Below are 22,190 nucleotides of genomic sequence, written 5' to 3' on the forward strand. Positions count from 1 at the left end.
GACCTTCCAAAAGGTTAGGACCCCTGTGAATTTAATTTTATGTGTATTTTTTATTACTTTTTTTGTTTGTTTGTGTTTGGTTACAGGCTTTAGTTAGTTCTGCTCCTGGTGAATTTTAAAACGTCACGTTTGCGGCTTCAAGATAATGCCCTCTTGCAAATTCCCTGGCGGTCCTCTGATTCCGACTCTGCCCTTTCATTGACAAGGGCCCAGGTTCAAGCCCTGCTGAGGGTACCAAGATCCCGCTGGGTGGCTGTCTGACCCTCTTCCAACCACAAAAGCGTCCCCAAACCCCTCCAGGGCGGCCATGATTCCCACCCTCACCCCTGCCCCCAATTATCCCATCCTTTTTGTTCATTTCCTGGAAAACATTAATTACCCATTGGGATGCACTAAATTGTGGTTCTTTCTCACTAGACTGTGGGTCCCCACAGACAGGGTTTTGTCCCTGTGGAGCCCCGCGGTGGTCTCCCGCGGCCGGGCCCCCGAAAGGTCCCCAAACACGGTCTACGTGGCAGCCGGGGAGGCAGAGAACATTGCTGGGGCGCCTCAGGGACTTTCCCTGTCCCGCTGGGAAAGCGTGATCTCACTCGGTTCCTCCCTCCTCGCCGGACGCGGAAGGGGCGGGCGGAGGCCGTGCGCCTGGGGCTACAGGCGCGCCCTCTGCGCTGTGCCTTGCGCGGGCATCGCCACCAGGCCGTCCGGCCACCAGCCTCCGCCCCGAGGACGCGAGGCGTGCGGCCGGTCGCTCCCACGACACCAGGTAGGTGAGGAAGGGGCGAGGGCCTGGGGGAATGGGAGACCCCCAAAAGCCTGCAGGGGCAGGGGGCCTGGCACCCCACAACCCTCGCCACGGTCAAGGCCAGCTGCCCTCCTTGGGAGCTTTGGACGTCCTGGCGATGCATACTCAGGTCTGCGCCCCAACGCTGCAGCTCCCCTCCCTGGCCCAAGTCCTCCTCCCCCCTACTCTTCCTCAACACACGGAGTCCTCCCCAGCAGGCTCTGTTTCCCTCCCAATACCCCTTTCCTCCTCCTCGTTTCTGATATCTTCTCCAAACGCGGGGCTCTCTCTGCCCCAGCTCGGGTTCCTCCCGCCCCGGGATCGCCACTCACACCGCCCTCTCCTCCAGGGCACCGAATTCCCACTTTTCCTAGCGGCTGCGGGGACCCCTTCCCAGGTGCGGCGCACTTCTTTCAGTGGGTCTCATCCATCAGATGGGTGCCATCCCATCCGGATGGGTGTCCGGGAATGATCAGCTCCTCATTCCCTAGACCTCCCCGCGGGGTACGGGGTTCGTTGGTACTGGCCCAGGATTGGATCCAGGTCTGCTCACTTGTGGCTGCTGGCACCACTCAGGGCCTGGCTGGCCCCAGACCTTCATCTAGGCACCTGCACTCCTTCCCTCTCCTTGTGGCTGAGCAGGGGTTTGGGGGAGGGGCGCCCCCAGTGACCTGGGCAGGCTGAGGTGTGAGTTCTAGAGTTTGGGGGAAGATTGGTGGAAGCCCCAGGCTCCAGAGCCTGCCTGGGCTTCTGTGTCCTCCTCCGAATTAGGGCCATTCTTTCATCCTTCAACAAACATTTATGGAGCACCTGCTGTGTGCCAGTAGACAGGGTTCAGTACTTTGGGCACACAATAGGGGCCAAATAGTGTCCTCATGGAACCACAGTGGGCAGAAACCATGACCCGTGTGTGTGCTAAGTGCAGGGGGCAGGTATCTGATCCCTTCTTTAGTGGACAGGCTTGATAATTCCTCAGATCCAGGCGTGGGAAGGGCACATAGTAGGTGCTCAGTGAATAAAGGGGGCTTTATTCTGACGGCTCAGATGGTAAAGCAATGCAGGAGATGCAGGTTCGATCCCTGGATCCGGAAATTCCCCTGGAGAAGGGAATGGCAACCCACTTCAGTATTCTTGCCTGGAGAATCCCATGGACAGAGGAGTCTGGTGGGCTACCATCCATGGGGTCGCAAAGAGTCCGATAGGGCTTAGCAACTAACACCCGCAATGAATCAAGGCAAGGACCCTGTAGCCAGGCTTTCTGGTTTAAATTCCTGCCTCTTTACTTTCTACCTGTGTGATCCTGGGCAAGTCACTGAGCCTCTCTGTACCTCCCTTTACCCCTGGTAAACAGGCGTTTTTTTAAAAGTAGTCTTAACTCACACGGTTGGCTTTTGCTTTGCAGAATGTGCGGTGTATAGCAGGTGCTGAAGAAACAGTTATTGAATAAATGCCCCTTGAGTCTTTTACACATTTTTCAGAGATAGTCTGGTTATGGTTTAACTTCCATATCTCTTTGGAACTTAAAAAAATTTTTTTCTTTCTTTAAAAAAATATCTATTTATTTGACTGTACCAGGTCTTAGTTGAGGCAGCTAGGATCTTGGGTCTTGGTTGCAGCATGCAGGATCTTTAGTTGCAGCAAACAAAAATCTTAGCTGTAGCATGTGGAATCTAGTTCCCTGACTAGGGATTGAACAGCTCCCTGCATTGGGGGTGCATAGTCCTAACCACTGGACCACCAAAGAGTGCTTTATTATATTGTTACTCTAAACCCTCACACATGACAAGGGCCCCTTTCCTGCTGGTTTTACACACAAGGAAACTGAGGCTGAAAAACAGGCTCCTACAAGCTGGCAGGTGGCAGAGCCAGGTTCCCCACTCCTGTGGCCGCTCCCCTGTCAGGTATGAAGTGGACTTTGCCCTGGAGGCCATGGAAAGTAGGGCAGAATGAAAGCCAGGTTTCCTGAAGGCTGGGGTGACCGCTGGGCAGGGCATATTGAGTGGATGGGGCACATGCTGGGGGAGACAGTGTCTAGGGAGGGGGCACTGAGTCTGGGCTTAGGCTGGCAGACAGGGAGATGGAGGAGAAAGAGGGTGTGATCTTAGGCAGTTTGCCAGGAGGGCTGCTTCTCAGTCTGGCTGCGCTGTATGCTTTCCCACAAACCCAGCCCTGAGCCTCTACTGCGGAGGCCTCTAGCCCGGGGCCTCAGCTGGGGCGGGAGGCCAGGGTAGGGCAGTCATCACGCACTTGAAGGCTCATGGAGCAATCAGGATGTGCCAGGCATTGGTCTATACCATCTCTACGTGGATTAACTCATTAGACCTATGACAGCCCTCGTCGGAAGGGCTTATCTTTGTACCCAATCCACAGAGGAGGAGACTGAGGCACTGACGTTTATACGGCCAGCCCAAGGTCATAACCTGGAGGCAGTACAGCTGAGATCTGAACCCCAAGGGCACGCTGTCTCTGACTGCTCTCTGTTGCCCTGGAGGTGACTCATTTCAGATGGGTGATCTGTAGAAGGGGATAGCCTTTGCTCCCAGACCAGTGCAGTCGGCAAAGTCTCGCTGACGGTCCAAATCCCGAGAGAAACCAAAACATCTGAGTTTCACACACAATCTCCTCTGTTTAATGTCAGCAGCTATTTCAGATGGGCTTCTCACACTGTTGCTGGTGAGGTCGGGAGTTGGTAAGTTTCTTTTTTCAAGATTTTTTTTTTTAATGCGGACCATTTAGAAAGTCTATTGAATGTGTTACAACATGGCTTCTGTTTCACATCTTGGTCTTTTGGTCATGAGGTTATGTGAGATCTTAGCTCCCCAGCCGAGGATTGAACCTACACACCCGTCATTGGAAGGCGAAGTCTTAACCACTGGACCACCAGGGAAGTCCCTCCTTTTAACATTTTATAGACGTAGAACCTGAATTCAGAATAGGACACAGATCCTAAGTATTGAACTTGAATTTTCAGAGTGAACACTGCATGAAATAGAACTTAATGTCCAGCCCCTCTCGTGTCCCAATCTTCACACTCTATCAGCTGTTGTCCTTTATCAGTTAAAAATTAGAGAGTGCATGTCAACACGTGTCTGATTTTTTTATCTTTTTTAAAATTAATTTTTATTGGAGTATAGTTGATTTACAATGTTGTGTTAGTTCCGGGTGTACCAGAAAGTGAGTCAATTCTACATATACATATAGCCACTCTTTTTTTTTTTTTAAGCTTCTGTCCCTGTATATGTCATTACAAAGTACTGAGTAGAGTCCCCTGTGATTTTTTTATTTTTAAGTTACTACACGCACAGCTGTTTCTAGGAGCCACTGAGAGGTGGAAAGAAAGTTGATCCAAGGGTCAAAACTGCAAGTAATTTGGATATTCCCATAAGTTTTGGCTGACTTGTGGGCCCATCTGAAAGTAAGATTATTGTCCTTTTTGATCCCATTTTGCTGATGATGGTAACTCACATCAGAGGTAGGAGAAAGTATACACTTTGCCTTTTTCGTACTGCTCACTCGTGCCTGCATTACAGCAAGTTGTCTGTCTTCCGCTTTCCTCCAGGACACTCTGGCCGTGAGATCATTGCATGGGCTATTTTAATTATAACTAGATAAATCTGTTTCTCAGGCCATGTAACCAGGTCCATGGAAGCTAGACTCTCTGGTGATACACTTTGGAGACCACAGGGTTAGTGGGTTTAGATTCAGGCAGCCTGGGTTCCCGTCCACCTGTGCTCCTTACATACCTTTTCTCATATGAATTCTTCCCCCCCGCCTAATATTTATTACTTATTTATCTGGCTGTACTGGGTCTTAGGACATTAGTTCCCTCACCAGGTATCAAACCCGGGCCCCCTGCCTTGGGAGCACAGAGTCTTGACTGCTAGGCCACCAGGGAAGTCCCATTCTTGTACTAATTCTTCAAGGTCTGGTATGTATTTTTTCAGAGCTCGACTCAAACTCTCTTTTTATGTATATGTATATAGTTTAAGTGAAATCTTAGCCTACTGAAACAAAGTTGGGTTTAACGGGGTAAAATTTTTTCTTTTTTTCACACTGCCCAACTTTTCCATTTTCAGTTTAGTTCAGTTGCTCAGTCGTGTCCGATTCTTTGCGACCCCATGAACCACAGCACGCCAGGCCTCCCTGTCCATCACCAACCCCCGGAGTCCACCCAAACCCATGTCCATCGAGTTGGTGATGCCATCCAACCATCTCATCCTCTGTCGTCCCCTTCTCCTCCTGCCCTTAATCTTTCCCAGCATCAGGGTCTTTTCCAATGAGTTAGCTCTTTGCATCAGGTGGCCAAAGTATTGGAGTTTTAGCTTCAACATCAGTCCTTCCAATGAACACCCAGGACTGATCTCCTTTGGATGGACTGGTTTGATCTCCTTGCAGTCCAAGGGACTCTCAAGAGTCTTCTCCAACACCACAGTTCAAAAGCATCAATTCTTCAGTGCTCAGCTTTCTTTATAGTCCAACTCTCACATCCACACATGACCACTGGAAAAACCATATCCTTGACTAGATGGACCTTTGTTGGCAAAGTAAAGTCTCTGCTTTTTAATATGCTGTCTAGGTTGGTCATAACTTTCCTTCCAAGGAGTAAGCGTATTTTAATTGCATGGCTGCAATCACCATCTACAGTGATTTTGGAGCCCAAAAAAATAGAGTGAGCCATCGTTCCCACTGTTTCCCCATCTATCTGCCATGAAGTGATGGGACCAGATGCCATGATCTTAGTTTTCTGAATATTGAGCTTTAAGCCAACTTTTCACTCTCCTCTTTCACTTTCATCAAGAGGCTCTTTAGTTCCTCTTCACTTTCTGCCATAAGGGTGGTGTCATCTGCGTATCTGAAGTTATTGATATTTCTCCCAGCAATCTTGATTCCAGCTTGTGCTTCTTCCAGCCCCAGCATTTCTCATGATGTACTCTGCATATAAGTTAAATAAGCAGGGTGACAATATACAGCCTTGACGTACTCCTTTTCCTATTTGGAACCAGTCTGTTGTTCCATGTCCAGTTCTAACTGCTGCTTCCTGACCTGCATACAGATTTCTCAAGAGGCAGGTCAGGTGGTCTGGTATTCCCATCTCTTTCAGAATTTTCCACAGTTTATTGTGATCCACACAGTCAAAGGCTTTGGCATAGTCAATAAAGCAGAAATAGGTGTTTTTCTGGAACTCTCTTGCTTTTTCGATGATCCAGCGGATGTTGGCAATTTGATCTCTGGTTCCCTTGCCTTTTCTAAAACCAGCTTCACGTATTGCTGAAGCCTGGCTTGGAGAATTTTGAGCATTACCTTACTAGTGTGTGAGATGAGTGTAATTGTGTGGTAGTTTGAGCATTCTTTGGCATTGCCTTTCTTTGGGATTGGAATGAAAACTGATCTTTTCCAGTCCTATAGCCACTGCTGAGTTTTCCAAATTTGCTGGCATATTGAGTGCAGCACTTTCACAGCGTCATCTTTCAGGATTTGAAATAGCTCAACTGGAATTCCATCACCTCCACTAGCTTTGTTCATAGTGGTGCTTTCTAAGGCCCACTCGACTTCACATTCCAGGATGTCTGGCTCTAGATGAGTGATCACACCATCGTGATTATCTGGGTTGTGAAGATCTTTTTTGTACAGTTCTTCTGTGTATTCTTGCCACCTCTTCTTAACATCTTCTGCTTCTGTTAGGTTCCTACCATTTCTGTCCTTTATTGAGCTCATCTTTGCATGAAATGTTCCCTTGGTATCTCTAATTTTCTTGAAGAGATCTCTAGTTTCCCATTCTATTGTTTCCCTCTATTTCTTTGCACTGATCGCTGAGGAAAGCTTTCTTATCTCTCCTTGCTATTCTTTGGAACTCTGCATTCAAATAGGTATATCTTTTCTTTTCTTCTTTGCTTTTCACTTCCCTTCTTTTCACAGCTATTTGTAAGGCCTCCTCAGACAGCCATTTTGCTTTTTTGCATTTCTTTTTCTTGGGGATGGTCTTGATCCCTGTCTCCTGTACAATGTCACGAATCTCTGTCCATTGTTCATCAGGCACTGTCTATCAGATCTAGTCCCTAAAATCTATTTCTCACTTCCACTGTATAGTCAGTCATAAGGGATTTGATTTAGGTCATACCTGAATGGTCTAGTGGTTTTCTCCACTTTCTTCAATTTCAGTCTGAATTTGGCAATAAGGAGTTCATGATCTGAGCCACAATCAGCTCCCGGTGTTGTTTTTGCTGACTGTATAGAGCTTCTCCATCTTTGGCTGCAGAGAATATAATCAATCTGATTTCGGTGTCGACCATCTGGTGATGTCCATGTGTAGACTCTTCTGTTATGTTGTTGGAAGAGGGTGTTTGCTATGACCAGTGCATTCTCTTGGCAGAACTCTATTAGCCTTTGCCCTGCTTCATTCTGTACTCCAAGGCCAAATTTGCCTGTTAAAATTGAATAAAATGTAATATTTACTTTCTCCTCGGCAACTTTTAGCCACATTTCCAGTGCTCAGTAGCCACACAGAGCTGGGACTGCCATAACAAAGTCCCTCAGGTGTGGGGCTTAAATACCAGAAATTTATACTCTCATGGTCTGGGAGCTGGAAGTCCAAGATGACGGTGTAGGCCGGGCTGGTTCCCTCTGAGGCCTCTCTCCTTGGCTTGCAAATGGCTGTCTTCTCTCTCTGTGTCCTCGAGAGATCCTCTGTCTGGGGTGTCTGTGTCCTAGTCCCATTTTATAAGGACACCAGTCTTATCGGATTGGGCTTCCCAAGTGGCTCAGTGGTAAAGTATCTACCTGCAAGGCAAGAGATGCAGGAGACCTAGGTTTGATTCCTGGGTGGGAAGACCCTCTGGAGAAGGAAACAGCAACCCGCTCCAGTGTTCTTGCTTGGAGAATCCCATGGACAGAGGAGCCTGGCAGGCTACAGTCCGTGGGATTGCAAAGAGTAGGACACGACTGAGCGACATTCCTGGGATTCTCCAGGCAAGAACACTGGAGTGGGCTGCCATTTCCTTCTCCAATGCATGAAAGTGAAAAGTGAAAGTGAAGTCGCTCAGTCGTGTCCAACTCTTAGCGACCCCATGGACTGCAGCCCACCAGGCCCCTCCATCCATGGGATTCTCCAGGCAAGAGTACCCAATTCAACTAATGACAGCCAGTTGGGATTCCCTGGTGGTCCAGTGGTTGAGACTGTGTTTCCAGTGCCGGGAGCAAGGACTCAATGCTTGGCCAGGGAGCTAAGATTCTGAATGCTGCATGGCAAGGCCAAAACAAACAAAAACAACCAGTTATGCTCCGTAATAATTATATGGACTAGTGTTGTTTCAGTCATATTCAGCTCTTTTCAATCCTATGGACTGTAGCCCAGCAGGCTCCTCTGTCCATAGGATTCTCCAGGCAAGAATACTGGAGTGGGTTGTCATTTCCTTCTCCAGGGGATCTTTCTGACCCAGGGAATGAACCCGCGTCTCTTATGCCTCCTGCACTGACAGGCAGGTTCTTTATCACTAGCACCACCTGGGAAGCCCATGTGGGCTCCAGTGACAGGCATTTTGGTTCTCGGATTAGAAACACCAGTGTCATAGCACTGTTCTGCCCATCCCTAGCTGTGCAATCGAAGTTTGCCCCTCTGTGGCATGGAAAAAGAAAAATCTTATACCTCTTTTGTAGCCCAGGTGTTGGCAGGCTTTTCCTGGAAAGGACGAGAGTATCTCTTGTCGTCTGTAGGGGCTACATGGTCCCTGCGGCAGCTACTCAGCGGAAAGCAGCCCTGGGCCCCAGGTCAATGAGTGAGCATGCCTGTGTTCCAGGACAGCTCCACTAAAACAGCCTGTGGCCTGGGCTTTGTGACCCCTGTCCTAGGCGGCTGTACAGTGTCACTGGGGCAGGCTTGACCAAAAATCTGATGGAGAAGAGGGAGTGAGCTGTGGGGATACACAGTGTTCTAGGCAGAAGAGCAGCCCGTGCAAAGGCCCTGAGATAGGACCGTGTCTGGCAAGTTTGAAGGACCACAGGAAGGACAGTGTGGCAATTAAGAAACATAATATACTAGGGTGGGACTTCCCTGGCGGTCCAGTGGTTACGACTCTGTGCTTCCACTGCAGGGGGTACAGGTTTGATCCCTGGTTGGGGAAACTAAGATCCCACATGTGGTGCAAATAAATACACTTGTTTGTAGATTATGTATATATGTGGCTTCGAGGTGGCTCAGTGGTAAAGAATCTGTCTGCCAATGCAGAAGGCCCAGGTTTGATCCCTGGATTGGGAAGATCCCCTGAAGAAGGAAATGGCAACCCACTCCAGTATTCTTGCCTGGAGAATCCCATGGACAGAGGAGCCTGGTGGGCTATAGTCCGTGGGGTCACAAAGGTTTGGACACAACTGAGCATGCATTTTTTTATATACATATACCTACTTTGTTGCCGTATATTACCATATATTTGCTCTTGACAGAAGTAAAAACATTTATGAAAAGAAAAAAGGAACTCTTCACAGTAATATATGGCTCATATTGGGTCTTTATGGAAAAATAATTCAGAAACCAAGGAAGCACATAAGCAATACTCATTCTCCTTTTTATAGTTATGACTCTACTTTAAAAATATATATTTCTTTATATATTATTTATTTGGTCGTGCTGGGTCTTAGTTGCAGCACGTGGGATCTAGTTCCCTGACCAGGGATTGAACCTGGGCCCCTGTATTGAGAGCGTGGAGTCTTAGCCAAGGGACTACCAGGGAAATCCCTTTACTCTTGACAAATGAAGCATGGAAATGTTGACCTTCAGTCTAGTGGACAGAAGTGGTTTTGTTGCTTTGCTTTTGTCATATATTATATATAATAATAGTACTTTATATACAATTTATAAATTGGACTGGATTGTCAGCTCCGAGGGGGAAGAGCATTCCTTTTTTATCCTTCTTTCTGTCCTGATATGATCAGTAGTGTCCAATACATGGCAAATGCTGGAAAATTACCTCTTGAATGAATAAATGAATGTTATGTATCTACAGTTTCCTCCTCTTCACAGACTTCCTTTATTACTTGCAATAAATATGTTTAGAGTTTTTACTTTGTGGATGGCACAATGGCTTGCCTTTTTTTTTTTTATTTTTTAAGCTCACCAGGTCTCTCAAAAATATCTGAATCAATTGCTAACTTGGCACAACTGAACAGATTCCTGAAAATCTGCATTTCTGGCTTGTCTTGAAATGTTAGCAAATGTGGTTCTGCTGAGCCCATTTGTCTTCTTGGAAATATGCATGAGGCAAGGCCACCACATTTAGACAGGTTGAGGTGGTTCTAGGTTTTTGAGTTAAAGCCCAAGTGCCCTCTCCCCGACACCCCCAGATCCACAAGACCCTGCGTCCCCTGCCCGTCCCCTCTCTGCCCTCCCCTCCTCCCTCTCTCCTCTTTGCTCACTCTGCTCCAGCTACACAGGCCTCCTCGATGCTCCTTCAACACACCAGACACAGTCCAGCCCCAGGGCCTTTGCACAGGCTATTCCCTCTGCCTGAATCTCTCTTCCCTCAGATGTTCGATGGGTGACTTTCTCCTCATGTTTGTGTCTCTTCTCATCAAGACCTTCCTAAACCGTGTTGTTTAAAACTGCGCACGGGACTTCCCTTGTGCTCCAGTCGCTAAGACTCTGCGTTCCCAGTGCAGGGGTCCCAGGTCAGGGAAGTAGTCCCACACACCACAGCTAAGACCTGGTGCAGCCAAATAAATAAATATTAAAAACAAAACTGCACACACCCATCCCTTGATTCTTGGGGTCCATGACCCTCCTCCCCTCCTTGTTTCTCTGTGGCATTTGTACAGTATAAATGTGAAATGCCGTGAATTTCACTCATGTCTCTGTTGACCACTTGTCCCCCCCACTAGGAAGTCAGCGCCACTTTTTGGGGTCTCTGTTATTTCTCCATCCCCATAAGCATTTCAACGTGTCAGGCCGCTTCAGTTTTCAGACCCAACCAGACGGCTGCTCACCTCCTGGTGGGTTTCCCCCAGCACCGCCTCATCCTCTGCGCCTTCTTGGCCACTTCTCCTCTGCCCACTCTGCTCAGTCACGTCTCCCTCAACCCTCCACCCTCTGGCTGTCTCTGCTCTGTGCCTGGCTTTCCTGGAATCATTGACCTTTGTCCTGGGCCCTATGACATTTGCTAAAAATGAATTTGCAAAAAAAAAAAAAAAAATGCTGAGTCATTTATACAGTGACGTGTGTGATTTGTCAATCGAGGGGGTTGATGGATGAATCAGCTCTTGATCCAGACCGGGGATCCTCCACGTCAGGGCTTAGCAGCATCTAGGGCCAGGTCACTCTCTTGGGGACAGGGGGGGTCATCCTTGGTGCTGTGGAATATTGAGCTGCGTCCCTGGCACCCACCCACTCAATGCCAGGGGCCTCCTTCGATGCAGTTGTGACAACCAGAACTGTCCCCAGATGTTGCCAAGTGTCCCCTGTGGGGATAGAGTTGTCCATGGTGGAGATGCACTGGTTTTGGCTCTTGGTGGGGGGGTCTCATCGTGGGCACCAGGGTGGAACAGGAAGTAGGCATAGTTGAGGGGCAAAGAAAGTGTTCTTAGCCCCCTGGACTGGGAGTGAGGCTGTGCATTTTTACAGGTCTGAATGTGATATACCTGGAGCACCTGGGGACTTAAATTTGGGGGTTTGGGACACTTTCCATGGTGTCTTGTTCTCTGCCCATGGGAGAAACCTTCTCTCTGTACATGACTTTCTTTTTTTTCGCCACACCATGTGACTTACGGGATCTTAGTTCCCTGGGCTGCTGTGCTGTGCTGTGCTGTGCTAAGTTGCTTCCATTGTGTCTGACTCTTTGTGACCCCCGTGGACTGTAGCCTGCCAGGCTCCTCTATCCATGGGATTCTCCAGGCAAGAATACTGGAATGGGTTGCCATGCCTTTCTCCTGGAGATCTTCCCAACCCAGGGATCAAACCCAGGTCTCCTGCATTGCAGGTGGATTCTTTACCAGCTGAGCCACCGGGGAAGCCCAAGAATACTGAAGTGAATAGCCTATCCCTTCTCCAGCAGATATTCCCGAACCAGGAATTGAACTGGGGTCTCCTGCATTGCAGGCAGATTCTTTACCAACTGAGCTATCGGGAAAGCTGGTGGTTGGGAGGCAGACAGAAAATGTAAAAGGTTTAACACACAGGAAAAGGTCACCCAGTGGCCAGTTCTGTTGTGGGGGGACATGGAGAAGACAGACTGGGATAGAGAACCAGGGTGGTCACGGAGGGCTCCCTGAGGTGGTGTCATTGTACCTGGGGGCTGAGGATGAGATTTGGGTCACCCAGGCAAAGGTCTCAGTGCTCCAAGCAGAGGGAAAGGTGTGTGAAAAGAGCCTGTGGTGGGAACCAACTTGGCATTTTTCAAGAAATGGAGAGATGAGGAAAGAGCCTCCAAAGGCTTGGCAGCAGTGTTAGTCATAGACCTGACCCTTGGTCATGATTAACTTTATAGTAATAATAAAACATGTATCAGTTAGCTATTGCTACATAACAAATTACCCCAGAACTTCATGGCTTCCAAACACAGACATTTATTATCTCACACAGTTTCTGAATATTAGGAATCTGGGGGTCAGATGAGCTGGATGGTTCTGTCTCTAGGTCTCTGATAAACTTGGCAGTCAGGCTGTCTTCCTGGCTGCATCATCTGAAGACTCAACTGGGGCTGGATTCTGAGACTGGCACCCCCATGTGGCTGCTGGTGGTGGTGGTTTAGTCACAGGTGGCTTTTCTCTCTGTACCGCTGTTTGGTGGTGGTGGTGGTTTAGTGGCTGGTGGTGAGAAGCCTCAGTTCCTCCCCAGGTGGGCCCTTTATATCAGGGTTTGCCCCTGACAGAGTGACAGAGAGAATGACTAAGAAGGAAGCTGGTGTCTTTTATGTATTTTTTAAAATTTTTATTTATTTTGGCTGTACCAATATGGCATGTGCGATCTTAGTTCCCCAACTAGGGATCGAACTCACACCCTCTGCAATGGAAACGCAGAATCTTAACCACCGGACTGCCAGGGAAATCCCAAGCCAGTGTCTTTCATAACCTAATGTCACAAGTAACACCTCATCACTTCTGCCATATTCTATCAAACTCACAGAACTCTAGGGCCACATTGGAAGGACCACCCTGGACTGTGAATACCAGGATGTGGGGTCACCGGTGTCACCTAGGAGACTACTTCCTGAGTGACAGGTATTGAGTGCCTGCTGACTTCCATTCATGGGACAGAATTTTCCATATGTTAACGCTACTCAGCTCCTTGAAACACTCCCTAAGTGGGCTTATTAGCATCCTAATAGGCAGTGTAGTCTTGTGGTTAAGCACATTAGCCCCAGCCTCTGGAACCAGACAAGTGAGTGAAGTGAAAGTGAAGTCGCTCAGTCGTGTCCCACTCTTTGCAACCCCGTGGACTGTAGCCCACCAGGCTCTTCCGTCCATGGGATTCTCCAGGCAAGAATACTGGAGTGGGTTGCCATTTCCTTCTCCAGGGGATCTTCCCGACCCAGGGATTGAACCCAGGTGTCCCTCATTGCAGGCAGACACTTTAATCTCTGAGCCACCAGGGAAGCTGAGCAGGGAAGCTGGAACCAGATAGCTGGGGTTCAGATCCCAGCTCTGGGATTTCTCTGGCTGTCCAATGGTTAAGACTCCGTGCTTCCACTCTAGGGGGTGCAGGTTCCATCCCTGTCTGGGGAACTAAAATCCCCTATGCCATGTGGCAAAATATCAAACAAACAACTAAACAAACAAACCGCAGATCTCTCACTGGCTGTGACTTGGGGCAAATGCCTTCACTTCTCTGGCTTACCTTTTTCCTCTGTGAATAGAAAAAATATTAGTTGCTCAGTCATGTCGGACCCTTTTCGACTTCATGGAATGTAGCCCGCCAGGCTCCTCTGTCTGTGGGATTCTCCAGGCAAAGATACTGGAGTGGGTAGCCATTTCCTTCTCCAGAGGATCTTCCTGGGAATGCCTACCCACTCCAGTATTCTTGCTTGCAGACTTTCCAATTGTGGCACTTGGGCTTCCGAGCCTGGGCTCAGTAGCTCTGCTGCACGTGGAGTCTTAGTTCCCCGATCAGGGATCGAACCCACATCCCCTGCATTGCAGGGCAGATTCTGAACCACTCGACCACCAGGGCAGTCCGGGTCTGCTGGGTTTTGGTGGCATTGGGGGGGTGACGTCTGGACTGCCTCTCAGAGCCCCCTTTCTGGTGATAAGCATGTCTTTCTGCTTCACAGGTCAGCTCTACAGCCCCCAGGGGTCCTGGTACCGGTGAGCAGGGTGGAGACACCGGGCCTGCAGCGCGGCGGGGCAGGGTGCGGAACATGACTTCATCATCCAGCGCTTCTCCCGCAGCCGCTGGAGGCCACGCCCACCTGAGCCCATGGCCTGCACCGGCCCTTCGCTCTCTGGAGCCTTTGACATTCTAGGCGCGGCGGGTCAGGACAAGCTCTTGTATCTTAAGCACAAACTGAAGACCCTGAGGCCCGGCTGCCGAGGGGCGTACCTCCTGCACGCCATGGTGCTCCTGAAGCTGGGCCAGGAGACCCAGGCCAGGATCTCCCTGGAGGCGCTGAAGGCGGATTCGGTGGCCCAACTGGTGGCCCACAGGTGGGCTGGGGTGGACAGTACCGAGGCTCCAGAGGAGCCCCCAGACGTGTCCTGGGCCGTTGCCAGGGTGTACCACCTTCTCGCCGAGGAGAAGCTGTGTCCCGCGACTATGCGGGAGGAGGCCTACCGGGCAGCCCTCTGCGCTTTCAGCTCTAGGGACGACCTCCAGCTGGGGGAGCTCCAGGAAGAGGCCCGGGACCGGTGCGGGTGGGACGTCCTTGGGGATCTGGGAGGAGTCCAAACACTGCATTCCGATCTGGGCTGCCTCCCGCCGTCCTCGGCCTCACTTTCCCGGACGCGCAGCGACCCGCAGCCCATAGAGCATCTTTCGGGCTGGAGCAGAGCGTGTTCCCTAAGGTCCACTGGCAGCCCGGCCTCCCTGGGCAGCAACTTGGAAATCAGTCAGTCGCCCACCATGGCCCTCCTGAGCGTGCACCACAGCCCCCACGGGCCCAGCAAGCTGTGTGACCATCCCCAGGCCAGAGTGGTGCCCGAGCCTGCCCCTTTGGGTTGCCAGGAACCCGAGGAGATGAGCTGGCCTCCATCGGTGGAGGCTGCTGGCTCCCCGGTGCGGCCTAGCAGCCCAGGCCCCGGGCTTCCCGAGGTGACCACCGATGCCTGCCCCGCCAGCCCGCACAACCCACCGGAAGTTCCGGAAATCAGCGCCCACTATCCGGTGGAGTGTACGGATGTGCCAGCAGCCCCGAAATCTCTCCCCTCGCCTTCCAAAAACGCCTGCCTAGTCACAGATCAGACGCCAGTCCAACTTTCAGAGGAAGACACCGCTTACCTGTCGGCTCAGCCACGCCCACCAACTCCTTCTGTGCCCCAAACATCCCCATCTTTTCCTTCCCCATCAACGTCTCCCTTTCCTTCCCCATCGACCCCTCCTACGGCTCACCCGACCCCTCCTACGGCTCACCCGACCCCTCCTACGGCTCACCCGACCCCTGCTATGGCTCACTCGACCTCTCCTAAGGCTCACCCGACCGTCTGGAACCCAGAGCCCCCTACTCCGGAGCTGGAGTCCGAGCAGAAATTCTATAACTTTGTGGTGCTCCACGCCAGTGCAGACGAGCACATCGCATTGCGCGTGCGCGAGAGGCTGGAGGCGCTGGGCGTGCGCGATGGGGCCACGTTCTGCGAGGATTTCCAGGTGCCCGGGCGTGGCGAGCTGCACTGCCTGCAGGACGCTCTGGACCACTCGGCATTCATCATCCTGCTGCTCACCGCCAACTTCGACTGCCGCCTGAGCCAGCATCAGACGAACCAGTCTCTGATGAGCAGCCTCACGCGCCAGGGATGGCAGGACTGCGTGATTCCCTTCCTGCCCCTGGAGAGTTCCCTGGCCCAGCTCAGCCCCAGCACGTCTAGCCTGCTTACCGGCCTGGTGTTGCTGGACGAGCACTCCAAGATCTTCGCCAGGAAGGTGACCAACACCTTCAAGCCCCAGATGCTGCGGGCCCGCAAGGCCAAGTGGAGGAAGGAACAGGATGCCCGGGCACTTCGGGAACAGAGCCAACAGCTGGAAAGTGAACGGCAGCACGCAGCGGCGTGGGGCGCGGCGTGGTCGGCTTATGTCCATAGCTACCTGGCCTACCAGACGCAGGTGGAGAAGCTCCAGGTTGCTTTGGCGAACTACATGCCATTTGGAACTCAGCTGCCCTTTGGGGGACAGGGGTCCCTGGGAACCCCACCATCACCCTTTCCCACCCTGCCGGGTCATCAGCCACCGCCCCTACCTCCTTGGCTGGGGGGCACACCCCCGCCGACCTTCCCGCAACCCCCGCCGACCTTCCCGCAACCCCCGCCAACCTTCCCGCAACCCCCACTGACCTTCCCGCAACCCCCGCCGACCTTTCCGCAACCCCCACCGGCCTTCCAGCAACCCCCACCGGCCTTCCCACAGCCCCCGGACTTCTCACAAGCACCACCTGCGCGTCCTCGGAGCCCTGGGCTCCAGCCCCTCATCATACACCATGCGCAGATGGTACAGCTGGGGGTCAACAACCACATGTGGAATCAGAGAGGGACCCAGGCACCCGAGGACCAGACGAGGGAAACGGAATGACCAAGTGACTGGATCCGATGGCCTCGGCTTTAACCACTCCCCTTCATCTCTAGGGGGCGGTGGAGCACGGGGTTGTTTGCTACTTTTAGGACACTGCAGGGGAGAACTTCCATCTCAGGAAATAGGGCAAAATGGGCCCCATGACTTTCTGGCCCTGGAGGTGGCCAGAACTGGATATGAGTTTATAAATTCTCTCTCTTGCCCTCTCTCTAGATGGTAGTGATGGGGAATGACCTGGGGGTATGGGTATGGTGTTTCAATTGTAATAAATATTTATTGAATGCTTTGATAGCACCATTGTACTCAGGAAGGCCTGCTCCTTGCCATTTGTCAAGATAAAAACGTGGCTAGTGGGACTTCCCTGGTGGCCCAGTGGTTAAGACTCTCCGCTTCCAATGCAGGGGGCACGGGTTCCATACCTTGTCAGCGAACTGAGATCCCACATGCCATGCTGTGTGGCCAAAAGCAAAACAAAAAAACAGGTGGCTATTATTGCCATAAAAGGAACAGGAGCTGAAATTTTGGTTTCACTTCATTGGTCAGGATGTAGTCCCCTGGACTACCCCCAGGTGCAAGGGAAGCTGGGAAATATAATCTTCTCACAGGCCATGTGCTTTGCCAAAAGTGTTGGTTCTAATTCTAGAGAAGGTGGAGAGAAAACACATTGAGAGTACATATAGCTGTTTCTGTTGCAGCCCTTTTTTGGGGAAGAAGGGTTCTGCATTGATGCTCTTACCTTGAAGGCTGGACTCAGATCACACTGTGTATTCTTATACAAGTGCCTTCACCTCTCTTGAGCCTCTGCTTTCTCACCTGTGAAATGGGTTTACGAGGCCATCGTTCCAAGGTCATCAGCGGATTGTGGGCGATTGCACTGAAATACCAGGGACAGTGTAAGTGCTTGTTAACTTCGTGTCTGGTATGAAGGGGATTAATCTTTTTAAGGGTCTCTTATTCTCTTTTGAGGAGAAGGCAATGGCACCCCACTCTTACTCTTGCCTGGAAAATCCCATGGATGGAAGAGCCTGGTGGGCTGCACTCCATGGGGTCGCTGAGGGTCAGACACGACTGAGCAACTTCACTTTCACTTTTCACTTTCATGCATTGGAGAAGGAAATGGCACCCCACTCCAGTGTTCTTGCCTGGAGAATCCCAGGGACGGGGGAGCCTGGTGGGCTGCCATCTATGGGGTCGCACAGAGTCGGACACGACTGAAGCGACTTAGCAGCAGCAGCAGCATTCTCTTCTGAGAATAAGAATAGAATTAACGTTTGTTGAGCACTTACTATTTATCCATTCTGGAGGCTTTACATATGTAAACATTCTAATCCTCAAAAATGACCTCCCTGGGACTTTTCCTGGTGGTCCAGTGGTTAAGACTCCAAAGTCCACTGGAGGGGATGTGGTTTCCATCCCCGGTCAGGGAAATAAGATCCCACATGCTCTGGGGTGCAGCAAAAAAAAAAAAAAGACCCTCCCCCGGGAGTAAAAGATTCTGTTACTGGTCCCATTTTGCAGATGGGGAAAACCAAGGCTGAGAGAGGTGAATTCTGGCCCCAAAGCCACACTGATTGTAAATGGGGAGATTGCAATGCCGTGGTCGGATTTCTGAGGGAGGAAAAGAGACCAGCCCAGGAAGGGTGTATGTGGGTCAGGTGTGTAGGCCTTCTCTGGCCCAACAGCAGGATTTGAACTCTGCCTTAGCATGCCCTTTCTTCCACCAGCCACCCCAAAGGGCGGGCCTGGTGTGAGTCACCCAGGCTGTCACGCACCGTTTGCTATTTTAGTAGCTGACTCAGATTTTGTCAAGGATCTGCTCCTAAACCGGCCTTCCCCCAGTGAAGTGAAATCTGGAAAGATTAGGTTTTTGGTTGGGGTGGGGGTCAAGGGAACAGATGGTTTCCCTTTTTTTCTATTCTTTTTGACCCTGCAGCACGTCTTACAGGATCTTAGTTCCCTGACCAACAACCGAACCTGGTTGACCCCAGTGAAAACGCTGAGTCCCAACCACTGGGCCACCAGGGAATTCCCAAACAGAAAGTTTCTGATGACTGAGGCTAGGGTCTGCCACAGTTCATCAGACACTTGCTATTTTTCCAGTTGACCAATATTTATTGAGCTCCTGCTGTGTGCCAGAATCATCCCAGATATTGGGGTGCAGTAGGGGCAAATGTGAACCGTCCCTACTCTATTTTCAGTTGCAGGCGGAGGTGGAGGGGAGGGAGCAGCGAATGAGTCATCAAATGAGGAAGTGAGGTAGTTTCAGTAAGTGAGGAGACTTCAGAGGAAATAAACAGGGCACCTAATGGTAGTGCCTCACGAGGAAGAACTTTGGCCCAGATAGCCAGGAAGGGCTTCTCTGAGGAGGTTGCATTACAGCCAATATCTAGAGAAAGAAAAGGAGCTGGTCATCATGGGAAGAACTTGGAAAGGAAGGTGATCTTTGGGGCAGAGGAAACAGGCTGTGCAAAGACCCTGGGGCAGGACCGTACATACCGTTGCATGAACAGCAAAGACAGACAGAGTAGGTGAGGGGGAGAGAGGGAGGAGGTCCGGGAGAGAGGGCGCAGGCAGGTCGTGCAGGGCTTTGTGGGCTGCAGGAGGACTTCGGTTTTTGCTCTCAGGGAGTTGCGAGCCCTGGAGGGCTATGGGCAAAAGAGGGGCGGAGTCTGACTCAGGTGCTCACATGCGCCCTCTGGTGGCTGCTGCAGGGAGGGCAGACTGGAGAGCGAGGCAGAAGCTGCGAGTCCAGGCCAGTGAGGCTGGGGGCTAGACCCCGGTGGAGGGAGAAGAGGGCACATTCAGAACGTGAGCTTTTATTTCGTCCCTGAAATGTTGTGAGTCACAAGTCACAGCCCTTTTCTGGGCCGCATCTTTCTCACTTGTGCCATCGACCTGGCAAGCTTCGGTCTGGAACTCTGGTAGGTACATCACTGCATCAACCCAAATGTATTTAAAAGATGATCGTTTTGAAAGCCCTGAGCTGAGGGCTTCACGTAGTGGATGGCACCCCAGGTGGCTCAGTGGTGTAGAATCTGCCTGCCAATGCAGGAGACATGAGTTTGATCTCTGGGTTGGGAATATCCCCTAGAGGAGGAAATGGCAACCTGCTCCAGTCTTCTTACCTGGAAAATTCCATGGACAGAGGAACCTGGCAGGCTAGGTCCATGGGGTGGCAAAGAATTGGACATGACTGAGTGACCGAGCTTGCAGGCCTGCACTCACTTCATTCTCTCAATGGCCATGGGAACTAGAAACAGTGTTCCCAGTTTACAGATGAGGAAACTGAGGTCAGGAGGGGTGGCGTCATTTATCTAAGGTCATACAGCTCAAAAGCAGTCTTTGGGGGCAGGATAAGGAGCCAGGTGTCTCTCTACTGGATTTTAGCAGCTTGTGAATTTATGGCCTTGATTTCAAAAAATTGTTTGAACTATTCCTGTTCACTTCATTACTTGCTAATTTCTGGCTTCTCCACTACAGCCTGCCCACCCTGAGGGAGCTTGGGGCTGATCTGTCTTGGTCACTGCAGCATTTTCAGAACCCACCGCAGACCATGGCACACAGTAACTGTTCAGTAAAGTGAATCCTTTTGACTGACAGTTGGTGAGCACGTACTGTGGGCAGATCCTGCTGAGCACTGTGGTCACAGGCCTGGTCCCTGCCCCCATGGAGCTTACTGGGCAGTAAGTGGAGAGGATGTGGATTCTTCCATCCATTTAGCCAACCGACATTTATTGAGCTGCTACAATGTGCAGGCCCTTGGACACAGGGCTGACCGAGTGGTCACCCCCTTAGGTGACCTGAGACACCTCTGTGCTGTCCTCCCAGGGGTCATGGAGCAGTTTCAGAGACAGAGTTACAGGGTGGTCAGGACTGTGATAAAGTGTAGGGGGCTCAAAGGGGATGCTTGACCAGCTTAGGGGGGATTAAGAGGACCTTCTGGAAGGAGGAAGTCAGCTGACACCAGAGGCTTATGTCAGAATGAACCACTGGTGGGCAAAAGTGTCCCTGGGGTTGGGCACAGCACTGGCAAAGGCCTGGAGGAGAGACCCTGTAGGAACGGTCAACTTCACCGGAGGCCACGATTCCTGCTGCTCCAGCGCCCCCTGGTGGCCACCTCCGGCTCAGAGACCAGCCCACCTCGCATGGCTCCATGGGCCTGTGGGTGCTTCCTCTAGGCCAAACAGCCCTGAAGGGAAAACAGAGGAGGGGCTTGCCTGGTGGTCCAGCAGTTAAGAATCCACCTTGCAGTGCAGGAGACACTGGTTTGATCCCTGGTCCGGGAAGATTCCGTATGCTGTAGAGCCACAACTACGACCAGCCACAACTACTGAGCCCGAGTGCTTTAGAGCCTGTGCTTGGAAACAAGAGAAGTCACGGCAATCAGAAACCTGAGTGCTGCGACTCGAGAACAGGCCTGCTAGCCATAGCTAGAAAAAGCTCTTCTGCAGGAGCCAAGACCCAGTACAGCCGCCCCCCGAAAAAAAAGCAAAAGGGGAAGTTTTTCCAATTTTTTTCCCTTTTTAAAAATCTAAAGCTTGAATTTATTTCCTATGAGAGTTATCTTATTTTTCAGTGTACACTTCAGTGGTTTTTAGTATAGTCAATATATTGCAAAGTCATCACCAATTCCAGAATGTTCTCATCACTTCTTAAAGAAGCCACATCCCCAGTAGCAGTCACTTGGCAGGGCCCTCCTCAGCCCCTGGCAACCATGAATCTGCTGTCTGTCTCTGGACGTTTCGTATCAATGGTATCACACAGTATATGGTCTGTGGCGTCTGACTTCTTTCACTCGGCAGAGCGCGAGCATGCATTCTTAGGCCGCCCCTACTGTCAGGAGCACAGGCTAGCGCTGTTTGCTTGGTCTTACTCTTTTTCATGGCTGCATAGTATTCTCCCCCCTCAAAGCCCCTTCATAACCAGTATGAGAAGCACTCTTGGAAGCTGGATAGCTAGAGCAGTGGGGTGCCTCGGGGTTGATCAAGCCATCCATTGCAGGGTGGAATAAAAATAGAAGAAATCATACTTTTATTTTTTATTTTCTGGTTGCACCATTCCCACCCAGTGATGGCTGTGGAGTGTCGAGGCTCTCGCCTTAGGTGAGGTAATGGACAAACACATGCCTGGGCAGAGATGTCCACCAGGGTGCTGGTGTGGAGGTCTGCAGACAGCCCGTGATGAAGCAACCAGTGTCTTGTTTCTTCTAGAAGCATCTGCTTCCTGTTCAGGTCTGGCTCTGTCCTGGGCCTTTGCCAGAGGTTGTGATGCTGGTTACCCTGACCCATAACCAGGCCAGACAGGCCCTCGCTTGGGAAAATGAAAGTCTAGTGGAGTCAGAAGAAGGAAGTTTCTGGAGGCTGTGTAGCCACTTCCTCCCCCTCTCCTCTGCCCATGCAAATGGAGGGCCTTCTAGAAAGGGGGCCCAGGGTGGGGTCTTTCCTGAAGTGCTTGCTCCAGAATCAGCCCTCCTTCCTCCCAAGGCTGCAGAAACTGCCCTAGTCTAGGTCATTAGTACTGAGCTGTTCAGTCCAGCGATCACTTCTCTGTCCTCCTCCCCTTGTCTGAAGTGTCTACGTGCCTGTTGGCCTCCAAGACCTCCGTCCTCACATGGCTTCAGGGCCCATATTCTCTCCCCCCTTCATGCCCCACGCCATCCCTCCCCACTCTCCTGGACCCCCTGGGGTCTCTCCCCTCCTCAGTGGCCTCATCTAT

General features: G+C 51.1%; 1 protein-coding gene across 1 annotated transcript; it reads left to right on the forward strand.

Annotated features, from left to right (window-relative positions):
- Positions 1-610: 610 nt before the first annotated feature.
- Positions 611-16,769, forward strand: TICAM1 (TIR domain containing adaptor molecule 1). Its single transcript, XM_069591430.1, has 2 exons — positions 611-763; positions 14,032-16,769. Exon 2 carries the CDS (start codon positions 14,178-14,180, stop codon positions 16,473-16,475), a length of 2,298 nt encoding a protein of 765 aa, XP_069447531.1. The 5' UTR covers positions 611-763; positions 14,032-14,177; the 3' UTR covers positions 16,476-16,769.
- The last annotated feature ends 5,421 nt before the right edge of the window (positions 16,770-22,190 follow it).

This window comes from Ovis canadensis, chromosome 5, assembly GCF_042477335.2.
Source record: "Ovis canadensis isolate MfBH-ARS-UI-01 breed Bighorn chromosome 5, ARS-UI_OviCan_v2, whole genome shotgun sequence".
In the NCBI taxonomy this organism is placed as follows: Eukaryota; Metazoa; Chordata; class Mammalia; order Artiodactyla; family Bovidae; genus Ovis; species Ovis canadensis.

Excerpts from the sequence above, each read along its gene's own strand:
- TICAM1 (XM_069591430.1), top strand. The coding sequence starts at position 14,178 with ATGGCCTGCACCGGCCCTTCGCTCTCTGGAGCCTTTGACATTCTAGGC.